Source organism: Sturnus vulgaris, chromosome 28 (assembly GCF_052056855.1).
Source record: "Sturnus vulgaris isolate bStuVul1 chromosome 28, bStuVul1.hap1, whole genome shotgun sequence".
Classification (NCBI taxonomy): Eukaryota; Metazoa; Chordata; class Aves; order Passeriformes; family Sturnidae; genus Sturnus; species Sturnus vulgaris.
In genome coordinates this window covers 5,498,134-5,520,657 of record NC_142270.1, presented here as the reverse complement: position 1 = coordinate 5,520,657, position 22,524 = coordinate 5,498,134, and the positions used below count along the sequence as shown (strand labels likewise).

The window sequence follows — 22,524 nt, the reverse complement described above, 5'->3', positions numbered from 1 at the left end:
TTACAGGGATTCATTTTCTGCCTCTCCACCTCTCCAATTATCCCGGGGTGTTGTTTCAAATGTTTATTCTGGAATTATCAGCCCTGAACGTGACCCCCCCGGGAATGTCAGAGCCCCCAGGAATTGTCCTGGCCCATGGGAAGGGACCCAGATTGCCCAAAATTGATGGATTTCAGCTTTTCCAGCCTGGGGGTGAAGCTGCTCTGCTGCTCTCCTCACCACGAGCCTGGTGATGGATTTTCTCAATTTCCTCGAGGATTTTCTCAATTTCCTGAGGATTTTCTCCATTTCCTCGAGGATTTTCTCAATTTCTTCGAGGATCTTTTCCATTTCCTTGAGGATCTTCGCAGTTTTCTCGAGGATTTTCTCCATTTCCTCAAGGATATTTTCCTGAGGATCCTTTCCTTGTCAAGGATCTTTTCTGTTTCCTCAAGGACCTTCCCCATTTCCTGAGCATCCTCTTTATTTCCTGAGAATTTTTCCATTTCCTGAGGATCTTTTCCATTTTCTGAGGATATTCTCCATTTCCTCGAGGATCATCTCCATTTCTTGAAGATTTTCTCCATTTCCTGAGGATTTTCTCCTTTTCCTCAAGGATCTTTCCCATTTCCTCAAGGACCTTCTCCATTTCCTGATGATTCTCTTGATTTCCTCTAGGATATTTTCCATTTCCTGAAGATTTTCTCCATCTCCTGAGGATTTTCTCCATTTCCTCGAGGATCTTCTCTCATTTTTTCCCATTTCAGCCCAGCAGAATTCCCCCATAAACCCAAACCTTCTCCCCCTTTCCCCTCATCCTGCCAGGCCCATCCTGCAGCTCCCGGAGACTTTCCTGCAAATGAAACCAAGAAAAGTTCGATTTTTTTTTTTTTTTTTTTTTTCAGCAAGGAAAACTCGATTTCAGCAGAAACTGGGGCTCCTAAAGCCCCCCAGAGCTCCCAGCCCAGCTCGGAGCCCCCTCCCAAGCAGCTGCTGAAGTCAAATCCACATTTGAGTGCATTCATAATTTTAAGTCAATTCACAGAAACAAAACCTAAACCATGAGAATTAGCAAGCAAAGCCCAGAGAATGAAGAGAACCAATAAATAAATCAATCAATAAATTCCCTGCCAGAATTTGGGAGAGCTCCACGTGAAGTGGGTGAGCAGCAGAACACAGCACATCTATTTTTATGATGACATCCTTAAGGTCACAGCAGAGATTTGGGAGGGGGGTGGGGGGGGGAAATTAAAAGGTATTTCCTCTGAAGACACCATTTTACAACACTTTTCACTCGCAGCTCGTTAATTTTCACAGCAGAGTTGCCTTTGCAACGTGAATTAAAGAAACAGATGAAAAAAGTCTGGTGCCTCTAACTGTACCAAGGGCCCTGTGCACACTCCTGTGCCTTTGATGAGAAACATTAAACATTTTTAATTTAGCACATCAATTTGAAAATCTAATTTTTTTTAATGCTTTGTAGCAGCAGACGCTTTTCACGGCGCTGTCACGACCACAGAAGAATTATGAGAAACTTGAACCGCGAAAAGTAAATTAGAAAAATCTCATTTCGGTTACTCTAAAAAAGAGGGGGGAAATTAGATTTTGATTAAAATCACTCACACATACAATTTTAGGTAAACTAATTTAGCAAGACTGACTATATAATAATTTTTTTTTTTTTTTTGCTTGCCTCTGCGTCCTTTAAGAACGGCTGAATGGCCTTGGAATGACCAAGGAGAGGAAGGGCTGCTCCTGGCATTTTCCCTGACCACTGCCTGGAACACAGATTTAATTCCTTGATGTTTAAGGAGCCCCCCTGCGTTCATTGGAGCTTCCCTGATCCCCTGGGAATTCCACAGAAATGTGGGAATTCGGGAAATCCATCAGGAGAGGGAGGAAGAGGAGGATGGGCAAAGCTTCCTCCTGGGCCACCAGCAGGGCCCAAATTCAGGATTTTGAGTCAGAACAGCTTCAGTTTCGTCTCTCTGAGATGGTTTCAAGGTCCCTTCCTACCCAGGAATTCCACGAGCCTATGCCCATGTGTATATGGATTATTATTATATTATTATATAATGCATTATTATATGATATAGTATTATATAATATTATATGCTGTTCTCCCCCAGAGCTGTGAGAGAGAAGAACAATTTCAGAATTTCCCCCTTTCCTGCTGGGCCCCTCGGCCTTTTGGGAGCTGTTCCCATGGGATTGCCAATAAATAATGCAGGAATGACCCACAGTGGGGCTGGCCCCTCTGCTGATCACCTTCCCAGCCATTTTACATTTCTTTTCCACAGCTGTAATCAAAGCAAACGAGCCCTGTGGCAGATCCCGTCTCTGTTTCCATCTTCTCCCTCTCTGCAATGTGTCAGTTGTTACCAATTCAAAACAAATCCCCCTTGTGATCATCTGGGACTATTTCAGCAAAAACATCCTTGAATTTCACCGGGGAAAACTTCAATAATCCTCAGCGCTCACTGGATAAACTCCCTCCCTGCTGCAGGTGTTGCCCTAAATTTGGGGTGGCATTTACTCAAAGCTTGCAATGGGACAATGCTGGCCATGGAACTTCCCTTGGGAATGGGAAATTCAGGGAATTTCAGGGAGTTCAGGAATTTCAGGTGCTGGCGCACAGAGGCAAAGCTGCAGTGCCTTCAGGTGGAATTCTGCATTATTGTGGTTTTAATTTTAATTCGCAACGACAGAAAATCCTTCCCCATCTCCCTGTGCAGGGTCCCCTCTGATCCTGTGACACTTCCCTGCTCCTCCTTCCTGTCCTTGTCCCTCCTCGCCTCCCAAACCCCGCAGTCCATCCCTGCAGCAGCCGAGAGCCCGAAATAAACGGGAGCAAAAGGCGCCGTCAGCGAATTCTCGTGGGTGTCACAGCACGAGCTGATGATTTCAGAACTGAAACACTTTTGGTTTTGGAGGAGGAGATACAGCGTGGGGTCATTTTTTTTCATTTTTCATGTTTGTTTTTTTTTTTTTTCCTTTTAAACTTTATTTTTACCCCTGACACCGCAGCTCTGTTCGCCCTCTGTGACCTCGGGAGGGTCTGCAGGGTCTGTCCCTGCCCGTGGGGTTTGGGATCACACCTGGCCAAGGTGGGGAGCCGGGAATGTCACATCCAACCCCTGGAATATCACCCCAAATCCCGGGAATGACACCCCCAAATCCCGGGAATGTCACCCCAAATCGTGGGAATATCATCCCCAGACGCGGGAATGTCACCTCCAGTGCTGGGAATGTCACCCCCCAAATCCCGGGAATGTCACCCCCAAATCCCGGGAATGTCACCCCCCACATCCCGGGAATGTCACCCCCCACATCCCGGGAATGACACCCCCAAATCCCGGGAATGTCACCCCCAGCGCGTTCCGGCCAAGGCGCTCACGCTGGTGTCAGTTTGAACCGCGGCCGGTGGAGTTTAGCCAGGCCCGGCTTTAGGTCCGGCTGAGCCCATTTCAGGTTTTTTTGCCCCAAATCCCCGACCTGGCGGAGTTTGCGGTGACTGCGCAGCGCCACCCGCGGGCCGCGGCGGGAGGCGCTGATGAAGAGTTTTAATTTAATTTAATTTAATTTAATTTGATAAGATTTCCCGGGAATGGGGAAACTGGGAAGGGCAGGATCCTGCCCCGAGCTGTGCCAGCACCCCCGGTGGATTTTCCCACTTCCAATCCCTCTCTTTGCCAGAATTCCAGCTGATGTCGGGTGTTCGTGTTTGATCCCTGCCTCTCCCTGGTGTCCTCTGAGCACCTCTGGCTCCATCAGTGATTCCATCACCGCTCCTTGGTCCTTCCTTCATCCCAGAGTGGCTCTGACACAATTCCATGGCTGCTCCTCTCTCCTTCCTTCATCCCAGACCCTCTCTGACACAATTCCATCACTGCTCTGGCACAATTCCATGGCTCCTCCTCTCTCCTTCTTTCCTCCCAGACCGTCTCTGACTCGATTCCGTCTCTGACTCGGTTCCATCTCTGCTCCTCATCTCCCCAGCAGTTTTTCCTCAGCTCCCGGTAGTTTCCAGCCAGGCTCTTCCAAAGCCCCTTCCCTGCTGCGGCACCTGGGGGTGTTTCGCTGTGCTGTAAAACAGGAATGGGGTTGGTGAGGAGGGATTTGGGCCGTTCCATCGCTGCTTTTCGTTCCCTGTGGGGCAGTGGCGGGGCCCTGAGGTGTCCCCAGGGCTCAGCTCCGGGGTGGCAAGGACAGAGCTGTGTCTGTGCCGGGTCAGCTCCTGCTGCTGCTCCGCCGCCCTCCCGGAACGCTGAGCACGGAGCTGATCCCACAGAATCGCGCCTGGTCTCGGCTCTGACCTCCCCCAGAGGGGTCCGAGCCCCGGGCAGTGACCCCGGAGCTGTGGCTGCACCTCGGGCAGGGCTCAGCTGAGCTTCAGCCTCAGGGCCCTGAACAAATCCCGGTGGAAAATCAGCGTGGATGGCCTGGGCTCCCTGGGGAACATTCCCTGGGGAACATTCCCTGGGGAATTCCATGTCCTGCCCTCCTGGGGGTGTCCAGGGCACTTCCCGAGCCTTTAAAGCCAATTTTTGGCTGGGTTATCAGTGAAGGGCAGCTGGGTGACAGCAGGGACCACAGAGTGCACAGGTCACCCCCAGAGCTCCCTCCGAGGAGGGGACGCAGGGAAAAACTGCTTCCAAGAGTTTTAAGGAATAAATTAAGCGGAATAAAATCTTCATGGCAGCTCTGCTCCCACTCAGAACCACGAGGGTGGCTCGGAGCAGATCGAGGAGCACCCAAGGGCAGGAGCCCTCCCGGGGACATCTCAGGGAATATCCGGACTTCAAAAATCAGCTGGAATTACACAGGGATGCACAAACAACCTTGGCAAAACGGCGTGAGCAAAAGGAGATGGGGGGGGAAAAAAAAATAAAATTCCAGTGCTTCAGAGCGTCTGAGGCTATTTTGTCTTTTGATGTTTGTTTTCTGCACGGTGCCAGCAGTTTCTGTCAGCTCTGCTGCACGCTGCCAAGTCTATTATTCGGCCTCATTCCTGCTCTCAATATTTTTAGCAGCAGCGGATCTTTAATCACGGGGAAATTGTTTTTGGGGGCGGTTATTTTCTTTTCTGCCTGTCCAAAAGCAGAGCTGAAGTCCGGCCCGAAGGCTCCGTGATGATCCCGCAGCCAGAGAGGACAAAGAGGGAGGGGTGGGACAAACTCCGAGGCCGTTTAGGAGAAGGATCTTTAATTTAATTCTACCTTTTTTTTTCCCCTGGAATGATGAATCCAACCCGTGACCCGGCAGAGCAGAGCTCCCTCCGAAATCCAGAGCGCTGGAAATTCAATGTTTATGTGATGACAGGAGCAAATCACGGCTGCAGCCAAAACTCTGCGACGCTCGAGGCTTTAAACAATTTAACAATTTAAACATTGCTGTGTTTAAAGGCCGTGATGATTCCTCACCTCCGCCGAGGGAGCAGCGATGCAGATTCAGGCCCGGCTTTGCATCCTTTCCCTTTCCAAATCCCACAGTCCGAGAGCCTGACTCGACCTTGAATTTGTTCCCCTCGCCCGGGTGAATCTCATCCGGAAAACGCCGATTTTGGGAGCACAAAGCTCCCGTGAATTTGGGGAATGTCGCTGCTGTGGGAGTGAAAAACTCATTTAACGATGGAGGCTTCAAAGAAGCACAAAAAAAAAAATCTCCGATGATTATCTGGATCGATTCGGGAATGAGAAATTGATAGGAAAACTTTCCCCACTGATCGTTGTTGGTGGCAAGGCAGCACCTGCTGGAATTCAAACCTGGCGTTTTCCACCCTCACACATCAAAGCCACAGCCAGGCCCAGCTGCTGAGCGAAATCCCAGCCAAAAATGAGATTTTCCTGCCCATCAGGATGGGCTGAGAGCGCCCACGGGCAGCTCCTGCCTGATGGGAACCAAGTTTTTAATTCCTGCTTGCTTTTTTTTCTTTTTTTCCTCTCAGAAAACCCTCATTTTCTCCAGATGCAATTAAAGTTTAAAAAGCTTTAAAATGCAGGGATGGATGGGATTTGGGGAAGGAATTCCTCCCTGTGAGGGCGCTGGGATAATTCCCAGAGAATCCGTGGCTGCTCCATGGATCCCTGGAAGTGTCCCAGCACCCTGGAATGGGATTTAGGGCAGATCCAGGTCCTGGAAGTGCCCCTGGAATGGGATTTAGGGCAGATCCAGGTCCTGGAAGTGCCCCTGGAATGGGATTTAGGGCAGATCCAGGTCCTGGAAGTGCCCCTGGAATGGGATTTATGGCAAATCCAGGTCCTGGAAGTGCCCCCAGCTCTCCCCAAGCCCCAGCCGTGGATCCAGCTTCTCCCCTGTAATCCCAGGGATAATTATTCCCTGCCCACAGCATCCCCCTCACTTCCACACGGGCCGTGGAAGTGTTAAAGTTGATTAAACACAGATGCTGCTGGTGGGGAGTGAGGGAGGGGAAATTTAATGGGATATTCTGCAAATGCAGCTGAGGAAAAGCTGATCCTGACAGAACCAACTGGATCAGAGAGGGGGGGGAATTACCCTGAATTATTTCCCGGTGTTTTCCTGCACGGGAAAATCGCTAAGCGAGGTCTGAGGGGAGTGTATAGACATTTATACATAAATAAATTCCATGTTCTGTGCATAACCATCAGTGGAAAGCCGTGGCAGCTCGGGCCTGAAGGAGGAGGAAAAGAAACTTTGCAGGAGGGAAAGAAATTCAGTCCCCAAGGGTCTCAAAGACTTTTATTGAACCAGCGTGAAAACGAAGCCAAAGCAAAGCAATTTCCTCCTTCCCCGCTCTCGGAGCTGCCCCAAACTGCCGAAAGTGCCCAAAAAAAAAAGGAGCTGACGGCTCCTGAAAGCATCAGAGGCGAAAGGGATGGAAATCGCCCTTTCTTTCACCGGGTAATTGCCTCGGGGACGAGCCGTGCCTTTTCTCATTCACAGCGCTGAAATGCTTTGAAAAGTCGATTTTTTTTTTAATTTTTTTTTTTTTTCCCCTCCCGTTCTGGCGGCCCGGCAGAAGCGCTGAGGTGGGATTTTCTGTGCCCTGAACACGATGGGTTTTTATCGCCCTGGCAGCAGCGCCGGGGGCCGCACAAAGGAGGCAGAGCCGCAATCAGGGCTGGACCGGGGCACAAAAGCTGCGCAGATTGGATTTGCTCCCCTGGACACGGCACGGGGAGAATTGGGAGCGTGTGGGTGCGGGATGAGCTCTGAGATCACCGCCAAGGTGACTCTGAAACAGCTGAGAACCAGCAAAGAACGCTCAGGATTTATCCCTTCCCTCCTTCCCTTCTGGGACATTCCCCCGAGCAGCCAGGACCCCTCTCCTGCCTCGGGGACGATTTTTTGGGGGGTGTTTGTGGGAGGGGGAGCTGCTTCGGGGGGAGGTTTGGGGTCCCTCCTACCTGAGCTCACAATTCCTGTCCACAATTCCAAGGGGAAAGGAAAGAAGGAAAGGGAAAAGGAAAGAGGAAAGGAAAATGAGAAAGAAAGGAGAAAGGAAAATGGAAAGCAAGGCCTTTCTGCTTTATCTGAAGGCAGAACAGGAACAGACAGCTCCCCCCTTCCCTAAACAAACCCATCTGCAACACTTCCAATTGGAATCCAAATAATCTCTGGGTTTTGGGATTCGGCAGCAAAACCAGCTCAGGGTCTGGAATCCCAGCGCCTGATGTTTGGGGGTGTTGGGATTTGGAGCTAATTAATTCAGCCACCTGTAAGCTTTGCTCAGATGTGCTGTCTGCCTTTTCCTTGCATGGATCACATTGTTTGGAAGGCTGCAGACAGAGCTGGCTGGAATCCCAATCCCTCTGTGCAGCTTTTTTTTTTTTTTTTTTTTTTTTTCAAAAATCTTCTCTTATTTTTGTTTATTCAAGCTTTTTCTTGTTCCTCCTTCTCTTCTCCCACCTCCCTCCTGCTGCTCTCTCCCTCTTCTGGGTATTTGCTCAGAAAAAAAAAGCCCAGCAACAACAAAAAAAATCTGACTTTCAGTGAGTGATTCGGCCTTTCCTGGGTGGAATTGTTTTTTCCCTCCAGGGCTGGCCGCAGGACGATGCTCCCAGCGCTGTCCCCGTGTCCCTGCCTGGTTTTATCTCAGCACAAAAGCTCCAGTTCCTGTCGGGAACAAGGCTCCAGGTGATAAATATTGCAGGATTCAGAAAGCCCAGGAGTGCTGTCCTGATTTCTGTCCCTTGGCAGGGAAAGGATGGGAGAAGAATGAAAAGATAATTAGTTTGGAGTTTGGAGAAATTAACTGGAAAAGGTTAATCCAGTCTTTTTTAAGACTGAGGGAAAACTTGGCTTGGGCTGAGCGGGCTGGAAGGTCCTGGAGGCTGAGATTGGCCACAGAACTGCTCTGCTCCGTATTCCCTGTGGGAATGAACCCTTCCAGCTGCGGAACTGGAGCGAGATTCCCCACAGCTGGAGAGCCTGGAGCTGTCCCTGGCCACCCCTGGGCTGAGGAGAACCCAATGCCAGGGATATTCCATAAAATCCCTAATTCCCTGTTCTCTGTGCTGGGATGAGCTCCCAGAGCTGTCTGTGGCCATCCCTGAGGTGAGGAGAACCCAATGCCAGGGATATTCCATGGAATCCATCATTTCCCTGCTCTCTGTGCTGGGATGAGATCCCAGTGCTCAGGAGAACCCAATCCCAGGGTTATTCCTGAAATCCATCATTTCCTGCTCTCTGTGGCCATCCCTGGAATGAGGAGAATCCATTCCCAAGGATATTCCATGGAATCCATCATTTCCCTGCTCTCTGTGCTGTCCCTGGCCATCCCTCTGCTTTCAGGTAAACCCCAAAATCCACCAGTGGCTGGGATCAGGATTTATTCCAAGATCCTCCCTGTAAAGCCGCCGTGCCCTGGGGTGCAGAGCAGGTGACAGCACCGAAGGTGACCCCGAAGGTGACCGAGGAGCAGCCCCTGTGTGGCTGAGCTGTGGGGTGGGATCCCCCCAAAAACTGCTGCACCATCCACAGCCCAGCACGGCCACAGCAGCGCCGATCCCCCTCATTTATCCCAAAATTTATGAGGGATTTGGGGGCGTGAAAAGAGGAAATGACGGATTTGTGGACAGGTGGGAGCTCCCTCAGCAATATTTCCCCGCGTGTCAGCGGCTCCTCGCTGAAATGTCGGGGATATTCTGGAATGTTCCTGCTGTAAATCCCAGCACGAGAGGAGCTGCTCTGATTTACAGCGGCCCCTGGCCTGAAATGAATTCCCCGAGGAGAAAACACAGGAGTTTGGGATGCTGGGATGGATTGTGCTGTGTTTATCCAGCCCAGACAACTTCCAGAAACTCGCAGGAAGGAAAACATTGGGCTGAGGCGAGGATGAGTAATTGAGGCTGGGGATGAGGAGGTGTAATTACAATTAGCCGCACAAGGGCGTTAATCACGGCAATAATTACACGTCAGCGCTTTCCAAAAGCAAAGAGAGCAGTGATGAAGTGGCCGAGAGGGTGACAAAAACCCGGCAGGGAGGGGAGCAGAGCCCAGCCCTGGATCTTTCCCATCGCCTGCCAAGCTTTTCCAAGGAAAGCTGAGCCGCGAGTCGGGCCCTGAGCTCCTGTTGGGCTGCATTGGGCTGATTCCACCGCCGGGAAATTGGGATTTGGGCTCACGGCGCTTGGATTTCTCAGCTTTGTTAGGTCGGGGCAGGGTTGAGGTCAGAGCTGAAGCCACCTCCCCTCTGCCAGACTCTCCACCCTAAAGAATACTTTTTTTTTTTTTTTTTTTTTTGGTCCCACAAAATAAAGCAGACACCCGATTTTAGGAGACATTTGTGCAGCACAAGCCTCAGTTCCCATGGGGCTGCTTCAGGAGTTTTGGGGCAGTTTGCCTTTGGTCCTTTTTGCATTTACAGGAACTTTTTATTCCAGCTGGGGGGGGGGGGTGGGTGCAGCCCCTCCTGCAGCCCCCAGACCCAGCTGCCCTTCCCTGATTTATCCCTGATTTATTCCTGATTTATCCTGATTTATTCCTGATTTATTCCTGATTTATCCTGAGCTATCTCTCTGATTTATCCCGAGTTATCCCGAGTTATCCCAAGCTCTCTCAGGTGCCAGGGGAGGCAGGGCCCTGTAATTTTTAATCTTGCATGAAACGAGCCCGTTGGAATGGCCTGGAAAATCCAAGCCGTTAATTCAGAATCGCTCCCGGACTCTGCAGAGATGCAATTCCATCCTGCAGCTCCGCTGCTGTAAAAGTTATGGGATTTTAATGCCCTTTTTATTATTGTTATTATTATTTTATTTCTATTTTGTCCTGCTGCAGTCACAGCTCCGGGAAGCAGCTTCACCTCAGCAGTCACCTGTGAACAACTGGAGAAGTTTGCCGAGTGTAAATCCCGGTCTTTAAACTCATTAAAGTGTGCCCGGCCTCTCCAGGAGCCATTTGACAAAGTCCCCTGAGCAGCAAAGTCGTGTTTATTACGATTATTATGGCTATTGTTATTATTATTATTATTTTTCTCTCGGCTCCATCGGCAATGTAAACACCATTACGTTTTAATTATCTGTTTGAGGAGGAGATTTCAGAGCGAATCCCGCAGGAACGCGGCCGGAATCACAATGGGAATGTCCCTGGAGAGGGAGAGGGAGGCACCCAAATGTGGCAGGGCTGAAGGTCACGGCCATAAATCCCACAAATCCCATAAATAAATCCCACAAATCCCACAGGAACGGGGCTGGAGCTGATGGAGCTCCCCTCCAAGAGGAGTTTCCCAGGTTTATCCGCAGTCAGGGGAAGGACAGGGGCTGGCCAAGGCTGGGTCTGTGGGTTTGGTGGAGGATTTGTCTCCCATTCCATAAAAAAAGGGGCGGAAGGAGAATCCTGAGGGGAGGGGATGGGATGGGAACGCCGCGGTTGCCATGGAGCCCACCCGGGATCAGCTGCGATCCCACAGCACATCCCGGCATCCCCAACCTGCCCCAGCCCCTTTTCAACCTTTGGATATCCAGGATTTGCCAGAATCCCACAGATCCCGGCATTCCCAACCTTTTCCCACCCTTCGAACATCCAGGATTTGCCAGGATCCCACAGGCAACGCTCCCCACTCATCCCCCCATTCCCAGCTCTTTCCCATCCCTCTTCACCCTTTGGATATCCAGGATTTGCCAGGATTCCACGAATCCCGGCATTCCCAACCTCTTCCCATCCCTTTTCCCACCCTTTGGACATCCAGGATCCCACAGGATTCACCCAGGGAAGGGCCCAGGGAGGTTCAGCCTTTGGCACAGGTGAGCAAAGGTGTGGGAGGGAATCCAGGAGTTGGAAAAGCTGCCAGAGAAAGGGAGAGAGGCTGGATGGACACCAAGGCAGGAGTGAACCCCAAAATCACCATTTTTATTCCTGAAATTTGGAGTAAACTCAGCTCTGGGGCCCCATTTTCACCCCCCTGGCCCAGCTCTGTCAGCCTCACCCTGGGTTTAAAATTCTGCATTTTCCACCCTCAAAGGAGAGGAGGAATTTCCATCCGGCAGAGCCATCCCAGAATTCCCAAAATTCCCAAATCCCTCCATTCCAGGGGACTCTCGATGCTCCAGAGCTCTTCTCTCCCAACTCCCAGGTTGGAGTTTTCACAACACCTGAAAATTGAGGGGTCCCAGAAACTTGGGATGGGCCCCTCTGCTTCCTGCAACACCTGGGAATTCCCGTGGGAGGGATGACACTGGGAAGGTGTGAGATGAGAATATCAACACCCCCCAGGCTTCCCAAATTAAAAAATTGATTTTTAATAACTCCAACCACCTCAGCTCTCATCAGTCTCCTCCTCGGCTTTATAGCGCTGGGCACGAAGAATATGAGGATTGGAAGAATTAACTGAATTAATGAGGGTTGATTATTAATGTTCAGAGCTCAATAAAAGAGGGGGGGGGGGGGAAATAAAACTCACCCAAAAGTGAGCTGAAAATAAGGACAATCTTTCATTGCCCCAAAATGAGATCCGTTGAGTTATTGCTGTGCTTAAAACTGAAAATGGAAATAAATCCCTCGCATTAGCCGGGAAATTCTCTGTGGGGAAATGTCCGAGGCAGGGGCAGAGGATGGGGAGGTGAAACAGAGACTAAAACCCATCCTAGGCCTGGCTTTGGAAAACTCAGCCTCTCCGAAGGGCCTGGTGCCCTGCCTGAGGAGCTGTGCTGTGCTCAGCTGCGGCAGAAATGTTTTTATAAGTGTAATGAAATTAATGTTGAGTTTAAAGCCGGGGAAGGGAGGCTCTGGAGCTCGGGCTGAGTGCTCTGATCTGACAGCTCGGAGGTGATTTATGAACAGCCAGAGCAGCCCCCAGTGGCTGCAGCCGGCAACTTTTCCAGCCGTGCTTCCATCCCATGGATCCCATCCCAAAAAATCCATCCCATGGATCCCATCCCAAAAAATCCATCCCATAAATCCCATCCCATGGATCCCATCCCAAAAAATCCATCCCATGGATCCCATCCCATGGATCCCATCCCAAAAAATCCATCCCATGGATCCCATCCCATAAATTCCATCCCATGGATCCCATCCCATAAATTCCATCCCATGGATCCCATCCCATGGATCCGATCCCATCCCATGGATCCCATCCCATCCCATAAATCCCATAAATCCCATAAATCCCATCCCAGGGGGCTCCTCCAGCCTCAGCTCCCACTCCCAGATCCCTGCTCGGACCCTGCTGCTGTGACCTGTCCTGCAGGTGACCGGGACAGAGGTGACCGGGACAGGAGGTGACAGGACACAGAGGTGACAGGACACAGGTGACAGGACATTCCAGGGACATTTCAGGGACAGGACACCTGTCATTTCTGTCACCTGTCCTGCCGCTGGAGGCTCCCCAGAGGGAGCAGCTTCCAAGGGGAGGCTGCCGGGAGGAGCCTGGGGCTGATCCCTCACCCCCCCCGTGCCTCGGGGATTCAAGGCCAGGATTTCCCTTCCCGGGCCCTGCAGGGACAGGGCTGGGACCAGGAGACAGTGACACCAAGAGCAGGGACCAGGTGACAGTGACACCAAGAGCAGGGAGCAGGTGACAGTGACACAAATCCCAGAGACCAGGTGACAGTGACACCAAGAGCAGGGACCAGGTGACAGTGACACAAAGCCCAGGGAGCAGGTGACAGTGACACCAAGAGAAAGGAGCAGGTGACAGTGACACCAAGAGCAGGGAGCAGGTGACAGTGACACAAAGCCCAGGGAGCAGGTGACAGTGACACAAAGCCCAGGGGTGTCCGTGCCCCCCCAGCCCTGGCCCAGCTCCAGCCTCTGACTCCAGAGCAGCTCCTGGAGCTCCTCCGAGCTATAAAAATAAAAGAAATAAATCAGATAAATCCGATAAATTTCCGACGAATCAGAAATCAGGGAGCGAGGTCTGGGCTGTGTCTGTGGACAGAAATCCGGGCTGTTTTTCCTCGGGGCAGCTCCGTTGTCCCAGGAGCCTCCCTGGCTTTGTTGGGCACTTCTGGCTGCTCCACAAAGCAATCCCGGCTTTATTATTGGAACAAAACCACAACAAGCACTAATCCCACGCTTAAATGACCGGCGAGCTCCCTGCAGGCAACGCTCTGCCAAAACATTTATCCACCTCCTTTCCCTTCGTGTAGTTTTGTTGTTGTTTTTATTTATTTATTTATTTATTTATTTATTTATTTATTTATTTACTTACTTACTTATTAGATTCAGATTTAACCTTTTCTGCCGGGGCTTCTGCCCAAAAACATTTTCCACGCTGCTGGGAATGTGATTCCCTGGGGCAGGGGAGGGCCAGGGCTGCTGCTGGCCTCGTTGAAATATCTGAGAGAGCTCAGAAATTCCCTCTCCGTGCCTGTTTTTTGGAGGAGTGTGGCCAGGCAGAAGTGAAAACTCTTTTTTTTTTTTCTTCTGCAGGTAAGGATAATCAACCCAATTTTCCAGGATTCAGGATGGGTTTTCCTGGAGCATCCCAGAGCTGCAAAACCCCACGGGCTCAGTGAGGACAGGACCTGCCCAGGACCTGCCTGGGATAATCCCGGGATTATATCCCGATATAATCACGGGTCCAGCTGCAAAAATAACCCAGGAGAAATTCCCGGGTTTCAGTCGAGCAGGGCCGGGGGGGGCCACGCCGCGAACCCCGGGATGTTCAGCCTGGAGCAGCTCGGTTGTTCTTCCTCGGGTTGTTTTTCCCACCCCACTCCCACTTTGTGATCTGACTCAAACTTTTCTCCGGGAAGGCAGAGCTTCAAAGGGAACGGGAGCACGTTCTGCATATTCTGCCTGGAAAATGTTTAACTGAAACATTGCAGCACTTGTGAAATGAATGGTGGCGTTTAGAAGCTGTCAAAGCAACAACAACAAAGCTTCAACCGTGACTTCCCGCTTTTATTTATTTTCTTTTTTTTTTTTTTGCTAATTTTTTCCCCCCTGGAAAAAAAATATTCCCTGACTTCGACAGGGATTTGTAAATTGTCGTAATTTGGAATGGAGCCATGGAACCGTGGATATTTAAGGTCCTTTCCAAGCCAAGCCATTCTCTGATTTGATATCCCCACATCAACCCAAGCTTTATTTTTCTTTACAAATGCAGAAAATCCTCACCGAGCCCTGGATGCACAAAGGGAGAGGAAGGAAAAAAATACAAAAAAACCAAAACAAAACAAAAGACAAACAAACAAAAAAACATCTGGAGCCTGCTGCAGATCCCCGGGGAGGGAAACCACGTCCTCAGCACCACTTTGGGCAGCTCCTGCTCCTCTCCCCTGCGCGCCTGTGGCTCCGGGAGGAGGAGGAGGAGGAGGGACAGCGGAGGATTTGGGGACCCCGCTGTCGTTGTCGCTGTCGCTTTGGGTGCCCGCGGTGTCCCTGGGTCCCCTCCGCGCACAGCCTGGCACAAACAACGCTGCCCCTGGCCATGTCATGCCTTAAAATAGCTCTTCCTCCATCAGCGTCTCTCCAGCGGCGGCGGCAGCAGCGAGACATGGCCGACAGGAGCTGATCCCGCTCCGATCCTGCCCCGGCTCCCGGCCCTCGCCAAGGTACGCTCGGGGGTGGCCCAACCCCTCCCCGCGGGTCCCGGGGTGTCCCTGAGCCGCGGAGCCTCGGCACGGCTCCTTCCTGCGTCCCATGGGACCGTTCCTGCATCCTATGGGGTCATTCCTGCGTCCCATGGGACCGTTCCTGCATCCTATGGGGTCATTCCTGCGTCCCATGGGATCGTTCCTGCATCCCACAGGGTCATTCCTGCATCCCATGGGATCGTTCCTGCATCCCACGGGGTCATTCCTGCATCCCATGGGATCGTTCCTGCATCCCACGGGGTCATTCCTGTATCCTATGGGGTCATTCCTGCATCCCAGGGGATCATCCCTGCATCCCGCACGGCTCCCCGCGTCCCTCGGGACCCTCCCCGCCTCTCACGGGACCCTCCCCGCATTCCTCAGGACCCTCCCCGCATCCCTCGGGACCCTCCCCGCATCCCTCCCCTCCCTCCCGGCAGGGTCCCGAGAGCCCGAGGGCTCCAGCCCAGCCCGGGAGGTGCCAGGAGCGCTCCGGGGCCGTTCCCAGCTCTCAGAGCTGAGCCCCTGAGCCCCTGGACCCGCCTGGCAGCGGCTGCAGCCCGGCCTGGGGTGTTTTTCTGGTGTTTTCCCATCCAGCTCTGGCCATAAGAGAGGCTGGATGGGGATTGTTGTTTTTCCCATCCAGCTGTGGCCATAAGAGGGGCTGGAATTTCGCTGTTCCAGCCCTCTCCATGATCCCGGCGCTGCCCGCGGCTGGGGACGCGTGGCTGTGCTGCAGCCAAGGTCACACAAGGTTTCAGAGCTGGGCTTTGCCAAGCCCGAATTCCCAGCCTGGAGGAGCCCAGGTTCCAGCCCAGGTGCCGCGCTGGGAGCCTGCGCTGGGCCGAGCTGGGCTGGGGACCAGGGGTGACACTCGGGCAGGGCTGGGGGCCAGGGGTGACACTGGGGCAGGGCTGGCAGCACCCCGGAGGTGCCAGGCAGGGTCTGAGCTGCCCCTCCTGGCACACGGAAGGGGCAGGGGGACATCCCTGGGTGCCCCCTGGGCTCCCTCCGAGCTCCCCCCTGCCCTTGCCGTGTTTTCTCTGCTCTGGAGGCTCGGGAGGCTCGGGAATGTCACCGAGCAGGGACAGGCTGTGCCCAGCCCGGCCAGCCCAAGGTCGCTGCGCCTCGCCCGGCCCCAGCTTGGGAGGGGAGGGGAGGCTCCAGGGCACTCTGGGCAGCAGCAGCGAGGCGAGAAGGAGAATTTCTCCTCCTGAGGGAGCACAAAAAGGCCTCTCTGAGCACATCTGGACACAGCTGGAACTGCCCGAGGGAGGGTCCTTGCAGATGTGTGACAGCAGCGAATGATCCGCGGGTTTGGGAGCAGGAGGAGCTGCTGGCTAAAAGGAGCTTCCTCATACCCCGCAGTTAACCCTTCCCACCCCAAAACAGCCCTGCAGTTAACCCTTCCCACCCCAAAACAGCCCTGCAGTTAACCCTTCCCACCCCAGAGCAGCCCTGGGCGCTCGGGGGCAGCTGCAGGAGCGCGCCCACGGAGGGTTAACCCTGCCCCGCCCTCCCTGCAGGGTTTGTGGGGCCCTGGCCAGGCTGCCCGGTGCCATCTGGAACCCTCCACCTGTCTGGGGGCTTTTCCTCCCCAGCGCTGGTGCCGTGCCCAGACCTGGCCGCCTTCCCTCAGGTTGGCAGCGCCGAGCTGGCACCGTCCCCTGGCAGCAGAGGCACGGGAGGTGGTCCTGGGCAGGGCAACTCCTGCCAAGGTGGCCTCAGCCCAAAGCTGTGGGGCTCTGGAGGCTCTGGCTGCCTCCCCAGCCCTGGCAGCAGGAATTTCTCCCCAGCAGTTTTCCCTCTGGGAAGGGATGGGAGGGAATGCTCGGCCCCTGACAGCAGCAGGGTGAGATCCCACAGCAGGGACGGAGTGAGAGCTCCCAGATTGCAGCACCACAGAACCCCCAAATCCCTGAGGCTGGAAAAGCCCTCCAGGGTCATCGAGTCCAAGCTGTGCCCAATGCCCGAGCACTGAGAGCCACCTCCAGTTGTTCCTTGGTGACTCCAAACCCCCCTGGGCACTTCCAATCTCTGCCCACACTTTCCATGGGGAAATTCCTGCTGCTGCCCACCCTGAGCTCCCCTGAGGCCGTTCCCTCTCCTCCTGTCCCTGTTCCCAGATCCCAAATCCCCCCGGCTGTCCCCTCCTGTCAGGAGTTGTGCAGAGCCACAAGGTCCCTCCTGAGCTTCCTTTTCTCCCCTTCCCAGCTCCCTCAGCCTCTCCTGGGGCTCCAGACCCTTCCCAGCCCCATTCCCTCCCCTGGACACGCCTGGTTGAAGATCCCTTTGTCCTGACAGCTTCTCCACTGCTTCCCGACAGGACCGTGGGTGGCAGCAGCAGCAGAAGTGACCCCCAGGCCCCCGCCCGGCCTCCCCGCCCCCACAGGCATGCCTTGTGGGTCTGGGCAGCTCCCATGGCTTTCCTGTCCAGGTTCTACAGGAACAGCAGCCGGTCCCCGAGCCGGGCCCCGCGGGACGAGCGCGGCACCCACCCCATCCTCAGCGTCTTCGAGCTGGAGCGGCTGCTCTACACCGGCAAAACCGCCTGCAACCACGCCGACGAGGTGTGGCCAGGCCTCTACCTGGGAGACCAGTGAGTGTCCAGTAAGACCAGTAAGGGACTGCAAAGAGAGAGAAAAGACAGCAACACACACGGAGATCTTTGGGGGAAAAAGGGCAATTTATGGTACAGACAGCCTGGATTTAAAGTGTGTCAGTGCAGCCAGGACAGGACAGGAGCTCATGGGACAATTGGGACAAACATCACCCTGGGAGACTTATACTGTGGTTTCTTATTGTAATCAATAATTTTTGGGGTTTTTTTTGTTGTCATAAGCAGTGGTGGTTGAATGAACACCCTCACACAAATTGACAAAGCCTTTGGGTGACAATCAGTCACAGCCAGCTGGGCCTTGGAGAGAACCACCAGGGAAGGTCTGGGAGTCTGGTTTTTGGGATAGGCAGCATTGATCAGACAAAGGCAGGAAGGGCTATTGGAAAATCATTGATCAGCATTGATCAGACAAAGGCAGGAAGGGCTATTGGAAAATCATTGATCAGCATTGATCAGACAAAGGCAGGAAGGGATTTTTGGGAAGTCTGATCTTGCAAGCTGGTAGCTGATACAACTTATTTGGAAAACATCACAAAACTTAATACAATGTAACATAATACAACATAATACAACATAACAAGGTGATTTTAAACAGAATGATTTTATCACACAATTTCCTTTACCTCGTGTCACTTCAGAGCTCAGCATTCTGTTTTACACAAACCCCAAGGCTTTTGTGATTGACACCAATCTTTCAGCAATTATCCCCCCCCTGCAGAGACATGGCGTCCAACCGGCGGGAGCTGCTGCAGCTGCGCATCACCCACGTGCTGAACGCCTCCCACTGCCGCTGGCGCGGCGGCGCCGACCTCTACGAGGGCACGGGCATCCGTTACCTGGGCATCGAGGCCCACGACTCGCCCTCCTTCGACATGAGCCCCTACTTCTACCCCGCCGCTGACTTCATCCACCAGGCTCTCAACGAAGGTGCCTGGGCAAGGGGGGGGAGAGGAGAGAGGGGAGGGATGGGGGAGCTGCTTTGGGGTGGGTGTTGTTGGGGAGCTTGGGAAACAAAGGGGTTTGGAGGTTGGGGTGGTGTCTTCTCATGGGGGTACCTGGATGGTGTCTCCTCCACAGGATCACCTCAATGGTGTTTCCTTATGGGGTCACCTGGATGGTGTTTCTTCGTGAGATCACCTTGATGGTGTCCCCTCATGGGATAACCCCAGTGGTGTCCCCTCATGGGATAACCCCAGTGGTTAGTGCAGCCAGGACAGCACAGGAGCTCATGGGACAATTGGGAAAAACATCCTTGGGACAGCACCTCAGGATGTGTCCCACGGGAAAGACACCAGGGGTTAATGTTGGTGATGAATTCCACTCTGTTTGTCACCGTGTTGTCACCCTGGGAGACTCCTCCCTAACTGAAGCTGCAGTCAGCTTGTCAGCCTGGGAATGGAGCTGAGAGTCAGGAGAAATCCAGGCCTGGAGAGAATTCCCAAGCTGTGATTCCCCAGCTCTGTGAATGTGTGTGTCCACACCCGAGCCCCGGCTCCGGGTGCTCCAGGGCTGGGTGGGTACTCAGCACTTTTCCCATGGGGAATTTTGGGGCTGTGCTGACGCAGCCGCTGTGTCCTGTCCCCCCTCACCCCGCAGGGAGGATCCTGGTGCACTGTGCTGTCGGGGTCAGCAGGTCAGCCACCTTGGTCCTCGCCTACCTCATGATCCGCCACCACATGCCCCTGGTGGAAGCCATAAAGACGGTCAAGGACCACCGCGGGATCATCCCCAACCGCGGCTTCCTGCGCCAGCTGGTGGCCCTGGACAACGCCCTGCGGCTCAAGAGGAGCTCCTGAGGGCACCGTGGGAGCCCTGCCCAGCCCTGGGTGTGCCCCGTGGTCCAGCCCAGGCCCTGGTCCTGCAGGGCCACCCAGGGAGGTCTGGCCATGGCTTCCATCCCAGCCCGCTCGCTCCAAGGCGCCTCCGGAGGGGCCCGGCCCCACATCACCCATCTCTCCATCCCTGCGGCCTCCAGGGAGCCTCCAAGGCTTTGTTGTCCCCCCCTGGCATTTGTGTCCCTCCCTGGCAGGAGCCTGCAGCGCTGTGTGTCCCCTGTCGTGTGTCCCGTGTGTTTCTGGTGATGTCAGGTCTGGTGTGTGGGCTCAGGCTCAGCTCCTCTCGTGGTGTTCAGGTGTTGTCCGTGCCTCGTGTCACCCTGTGAATAAAGGTAGTGCTAAGGAACAGCCTGGGGACATCTCGTGGGCTTGGGGACAGCTCAGGCTGGCACCTGGCACAGGGCTGGGGATGGAGTGGCACCCGAGTGCCCCCAAATTCTCAGGCCAGGGATCAAACCTGAGATCGCATTTAATACCCAAACCTGAGCCCCGCTCAGTGCCCAAACCTGAAATCACATTTAATACCCAAACCTGAGATCCTGCCCAGTGCCTGTCCTGGGGTTCCCCACTCACATCCTCTCCCGGAGCTGCCTCCTCTTTTTCCCAGCAGTGGGGACAACGGGTGACTCCTGGTGACCAGCCGAGCCAGGCTGGCAGCCCTGGGGTCCCCCAGGTGGGCTGGCATTCCCAGAGTCCCCAGGTGCCCATCACCTTCCAGGACCCGCCCCTCAACATCTCCATGGTTATTTTCGGCACCGGCATCTTCATCTTCGTGCTCAGCCTCATCTTCTGCTGCTACTTCATCGGGTGAGCCGGGGGCTCGGTGTCTCTGGCCATTCCCAGATCCTGTTTTGTCCCAGAAATCCGGGACAAATCCTGGAGCAGGGCAGGAAGAGCAGGAAGGGGCTCCCGATTTCCAGGGGAGGTGCGGGGGCCGCGCTGTGCGGGGCAGGGAGGGGAGGATGAGCCTTTCCCTGCTCCCCCTGCTCTTTGTAACCCCAAAGCCGAGGCTGCAGCTGCTGCTCCTGCAGGGCCAGCCCTGCATCCCTCAGCCATTTTTGGGAGCGCTGTTTTTTTTGGGAGAGGCCGTGCCCTCCTCGCCATGCCCGCGGTTCCGTGCCCGGCGCTTTTCCCCGGCCAAAGTCACGGCGGGGCCGAGCGCTGGAAAATCCAGTTCTTCCTGTCCTGCTTGACTTCTTCTGGCTTCTTCCTGCCCTGATTTCCGAGGGCAAACAATCGCCGCTGGCACCCCTGGGCGCTCCCGCTGCCCATTCCCGACCGCTCCTGCACAAACGGAGCCCCGGAGCCGCCGATCCCGAATCCCGGGCGGGAGGGGCGCGTTCCCCAAGGATCCAGATCCCCCCCGATTGCTGAACGTGCACGGGGTGAGCGGGACCGGCTCCACCGCGGATGGAGCTGGGATTAACCCGGGATAACCTCGGGACAGGCTGGGGATGGAGCTGGGATTAAACCGGGATAACCTCGGGACAGGCTGGGAATGGAGCTGGGATTAACCCGGGATAACCTCGGGACAGGCTGGGAATGGAGCTAAAATCAATCGAGATAACCCTCGGGACAGGCCGGGGATGGATGCGGGGATGTGCGGGCCCGGATCCGGGAAGGAATCCCCCTCCCCGCGGGTGCTTTGGGACCTGGGCTGAGCTCCCGGCTGGAATTTCCCGGGATTTCCCGGCATTTCTGGCGGATCCCCCACGTTCACACCCGCCCTCAGCCTCCATCTCACCTCCCACAGCGGACCTGCGCCGTCTGCCTGCAGCATTTTGGGCTGAAGGAGGAGCTGGGGTGCCAGGACACCTTCCAGAGAAAGTGAGAGGGGCTGGCAGAGCGGGGCGGGAGCCGGGAATTCCTTGTAGGAATCGCCATTCCCGAATTATTCCTGCCCCATGGAGCCGGGACAGGCTGGAATTCCCTGTGGGAAGCCCCAGGGTGCGGGATCCTTTCTCCCCTGGCCCCCGCCTTGTTTGCACAGAGTTATTTTTGTACCTGAGTCCCTCGGGATCCCCACGGGGCACAGGGATTTTGCACAGGTTTGTGTCCAAAAGTGATTAAACGGGTGATTTTCAGCCCGTCTGAGCTGTGGGTGCTGCAGGGATGGCTCAGGGGACCCCAGGGTGATGCTGAGCCCCCCAAGTGCCCGAGGAGGGGACACTGCTGGCCGTGACCCTTTGACGCGGTGACAAATCGCCCAAAATAGCATCAAAGTGCTGACCCCCCCCCCCCCCCCCCAGGGCCAGGACCCCCCAGACTGTGCCCAGACCGGGCTAGAACCCCCCGATCTCCCCGTTTTCCCTCATTTGTGACATGTCCGGGGGAAGATGACAACAGCAGCGACATCACTGACTCCCGCAGCCCCAAGGCACCCCAAGAGCTGTCCCCACATCGTCAGACCCCCCCATCTCCCCGTTTTCCCCAGTTTTTTACACATCCATGTGAAGATGACGCCAGCAGTGACACCGCTGACCCCTCCGGGGCCGGTCACCCTCCCAAGCTGTGCCCACATCGGGGTGGCCCCCCTGATTTGCCCATTCTCAGTGATTTTTGACATCAGCAGTGACATCATAGAGAGCCCAGGAGCTGCGCACCCCCCGCTTAATTCGCTCGTTCCCGCTGATTATCGACACGGAAAGGAGATAACAGGGCCGTGACGCGACGGACCCGAACGCCGGGCACCTCACACATGAAGTGGGGACGCAAACAATGACGCAGCGCCTCACGGAACCCCGGAATCTACTTTTGGACATGAAAAAGGAAGTGACGCCAGAGTGACGTCAGGACCCCCGGCGGTCAGATGGGACTGTGCAATGTCGTAACGCAGGGCGCACACGTCACGCAGCCGCGTGCCACTCCCATTCATCATCTCCATGAACCGGAAGGATCGCGGCCGTGCCTCCCGCGCCCGCACCTAGCGCCGCGCCACTGCTCTGCAAGTCATGGCGACAGCTCTGTCCCCACACGGCTCTCCCCGCTCTTTGTTCTGCCCTCTCTGAATCCTTTCCTCCGTTCCCTGCACTCCCCGTTCTCTTCTCTCCCCTCCACACCGCCCCTCTGCCCCTCTTCGCGCTTTTTC

The 22,524-nt window shown here is 54.5% G+C and overlaps 1 protein-coding gene and 1 non-coding gene across 4 annotated transcripts; one reads left to right on the top strand and one right to left on the bottom strand.

Annotated features, from left to right (window-relative positions):
* Positions 1–13,615: 13,615 nt before the first annotated feature.
* On the top strand, positions 13,616–19,782 carry DUSP26 (dual specificity phosphatase 26). Of its 3 annotated transcripts, none has more exons than XM_088179821.1 (5): positions 13,616–14,293; positions 14,871–14,960; positions 17,308–17,580; positions 18,320–18,528; positions 19,198–19,782. In XM_088179821.1, exons 3-5 carry the CDS (start codon positions 17,402–17,404, stop codon positions 19,395–19,397), a joined length of 588 nt encoding a protein of 195 aa, XP_088035947.1. In that variant the 5' UTR covers positions 13,616–14,293; positions 14,871–14,960; positions 17,308–17,401; the 3' UTR covers positions 19,398–19,782. The 3 variants fall into 3 exon arrangements, with proteins under 3 accessions (XP_088035947.1, XP_088035945.1, XP_014747900.1); XM_088179819.1 differs by having other exon boundaries at positions 14,513–14,960; XM_014892414.2 differs by lacking the exon at positions 13,616–14,293 and having other exon boundaries at positions 14,363–14,960.
* A 2,457-nt stretch (positions 19,783–22,239) lies between these two features.
* On the bottom strand, positions 22,240–22,333 carry LOC148221001 (small nucleolar RNA U13). Its single transcript, XR_015808720.1, has one exon. It is a non-coding gene; the product is annotated as a small nucleolar RNA U13 (small nucleolar RNA).
* Positions 22,334–22,524: the final 191 nt, after the last annotated feature.

Excerpts from the sequence above, each read along its gene's own strand:
- DUSP26 (XM_088179821.1), top strand. The coding sequence starts at position 17,402 with ATGGCTTTCCTGTCCAGGTTCTACAGGAACAGCAGCCGGTCCCCGAGC. Across the intron at positions 17,581-18,319 it reads GGCCTCTACCTGGGAGACCA|AGACATGGCGTCCAACCGGC; the intron begins GTGAGTGTCCAG and ends CCCCCCCTGCAG. Across the intron at positions 18,529-19,197 it reads CCACCAGGCTCTCAACGAAG|GGAGGATCCTGGTGCACTGT; the intron begins GTGCCTGGGCAA and ends CTCACCCCGCAG.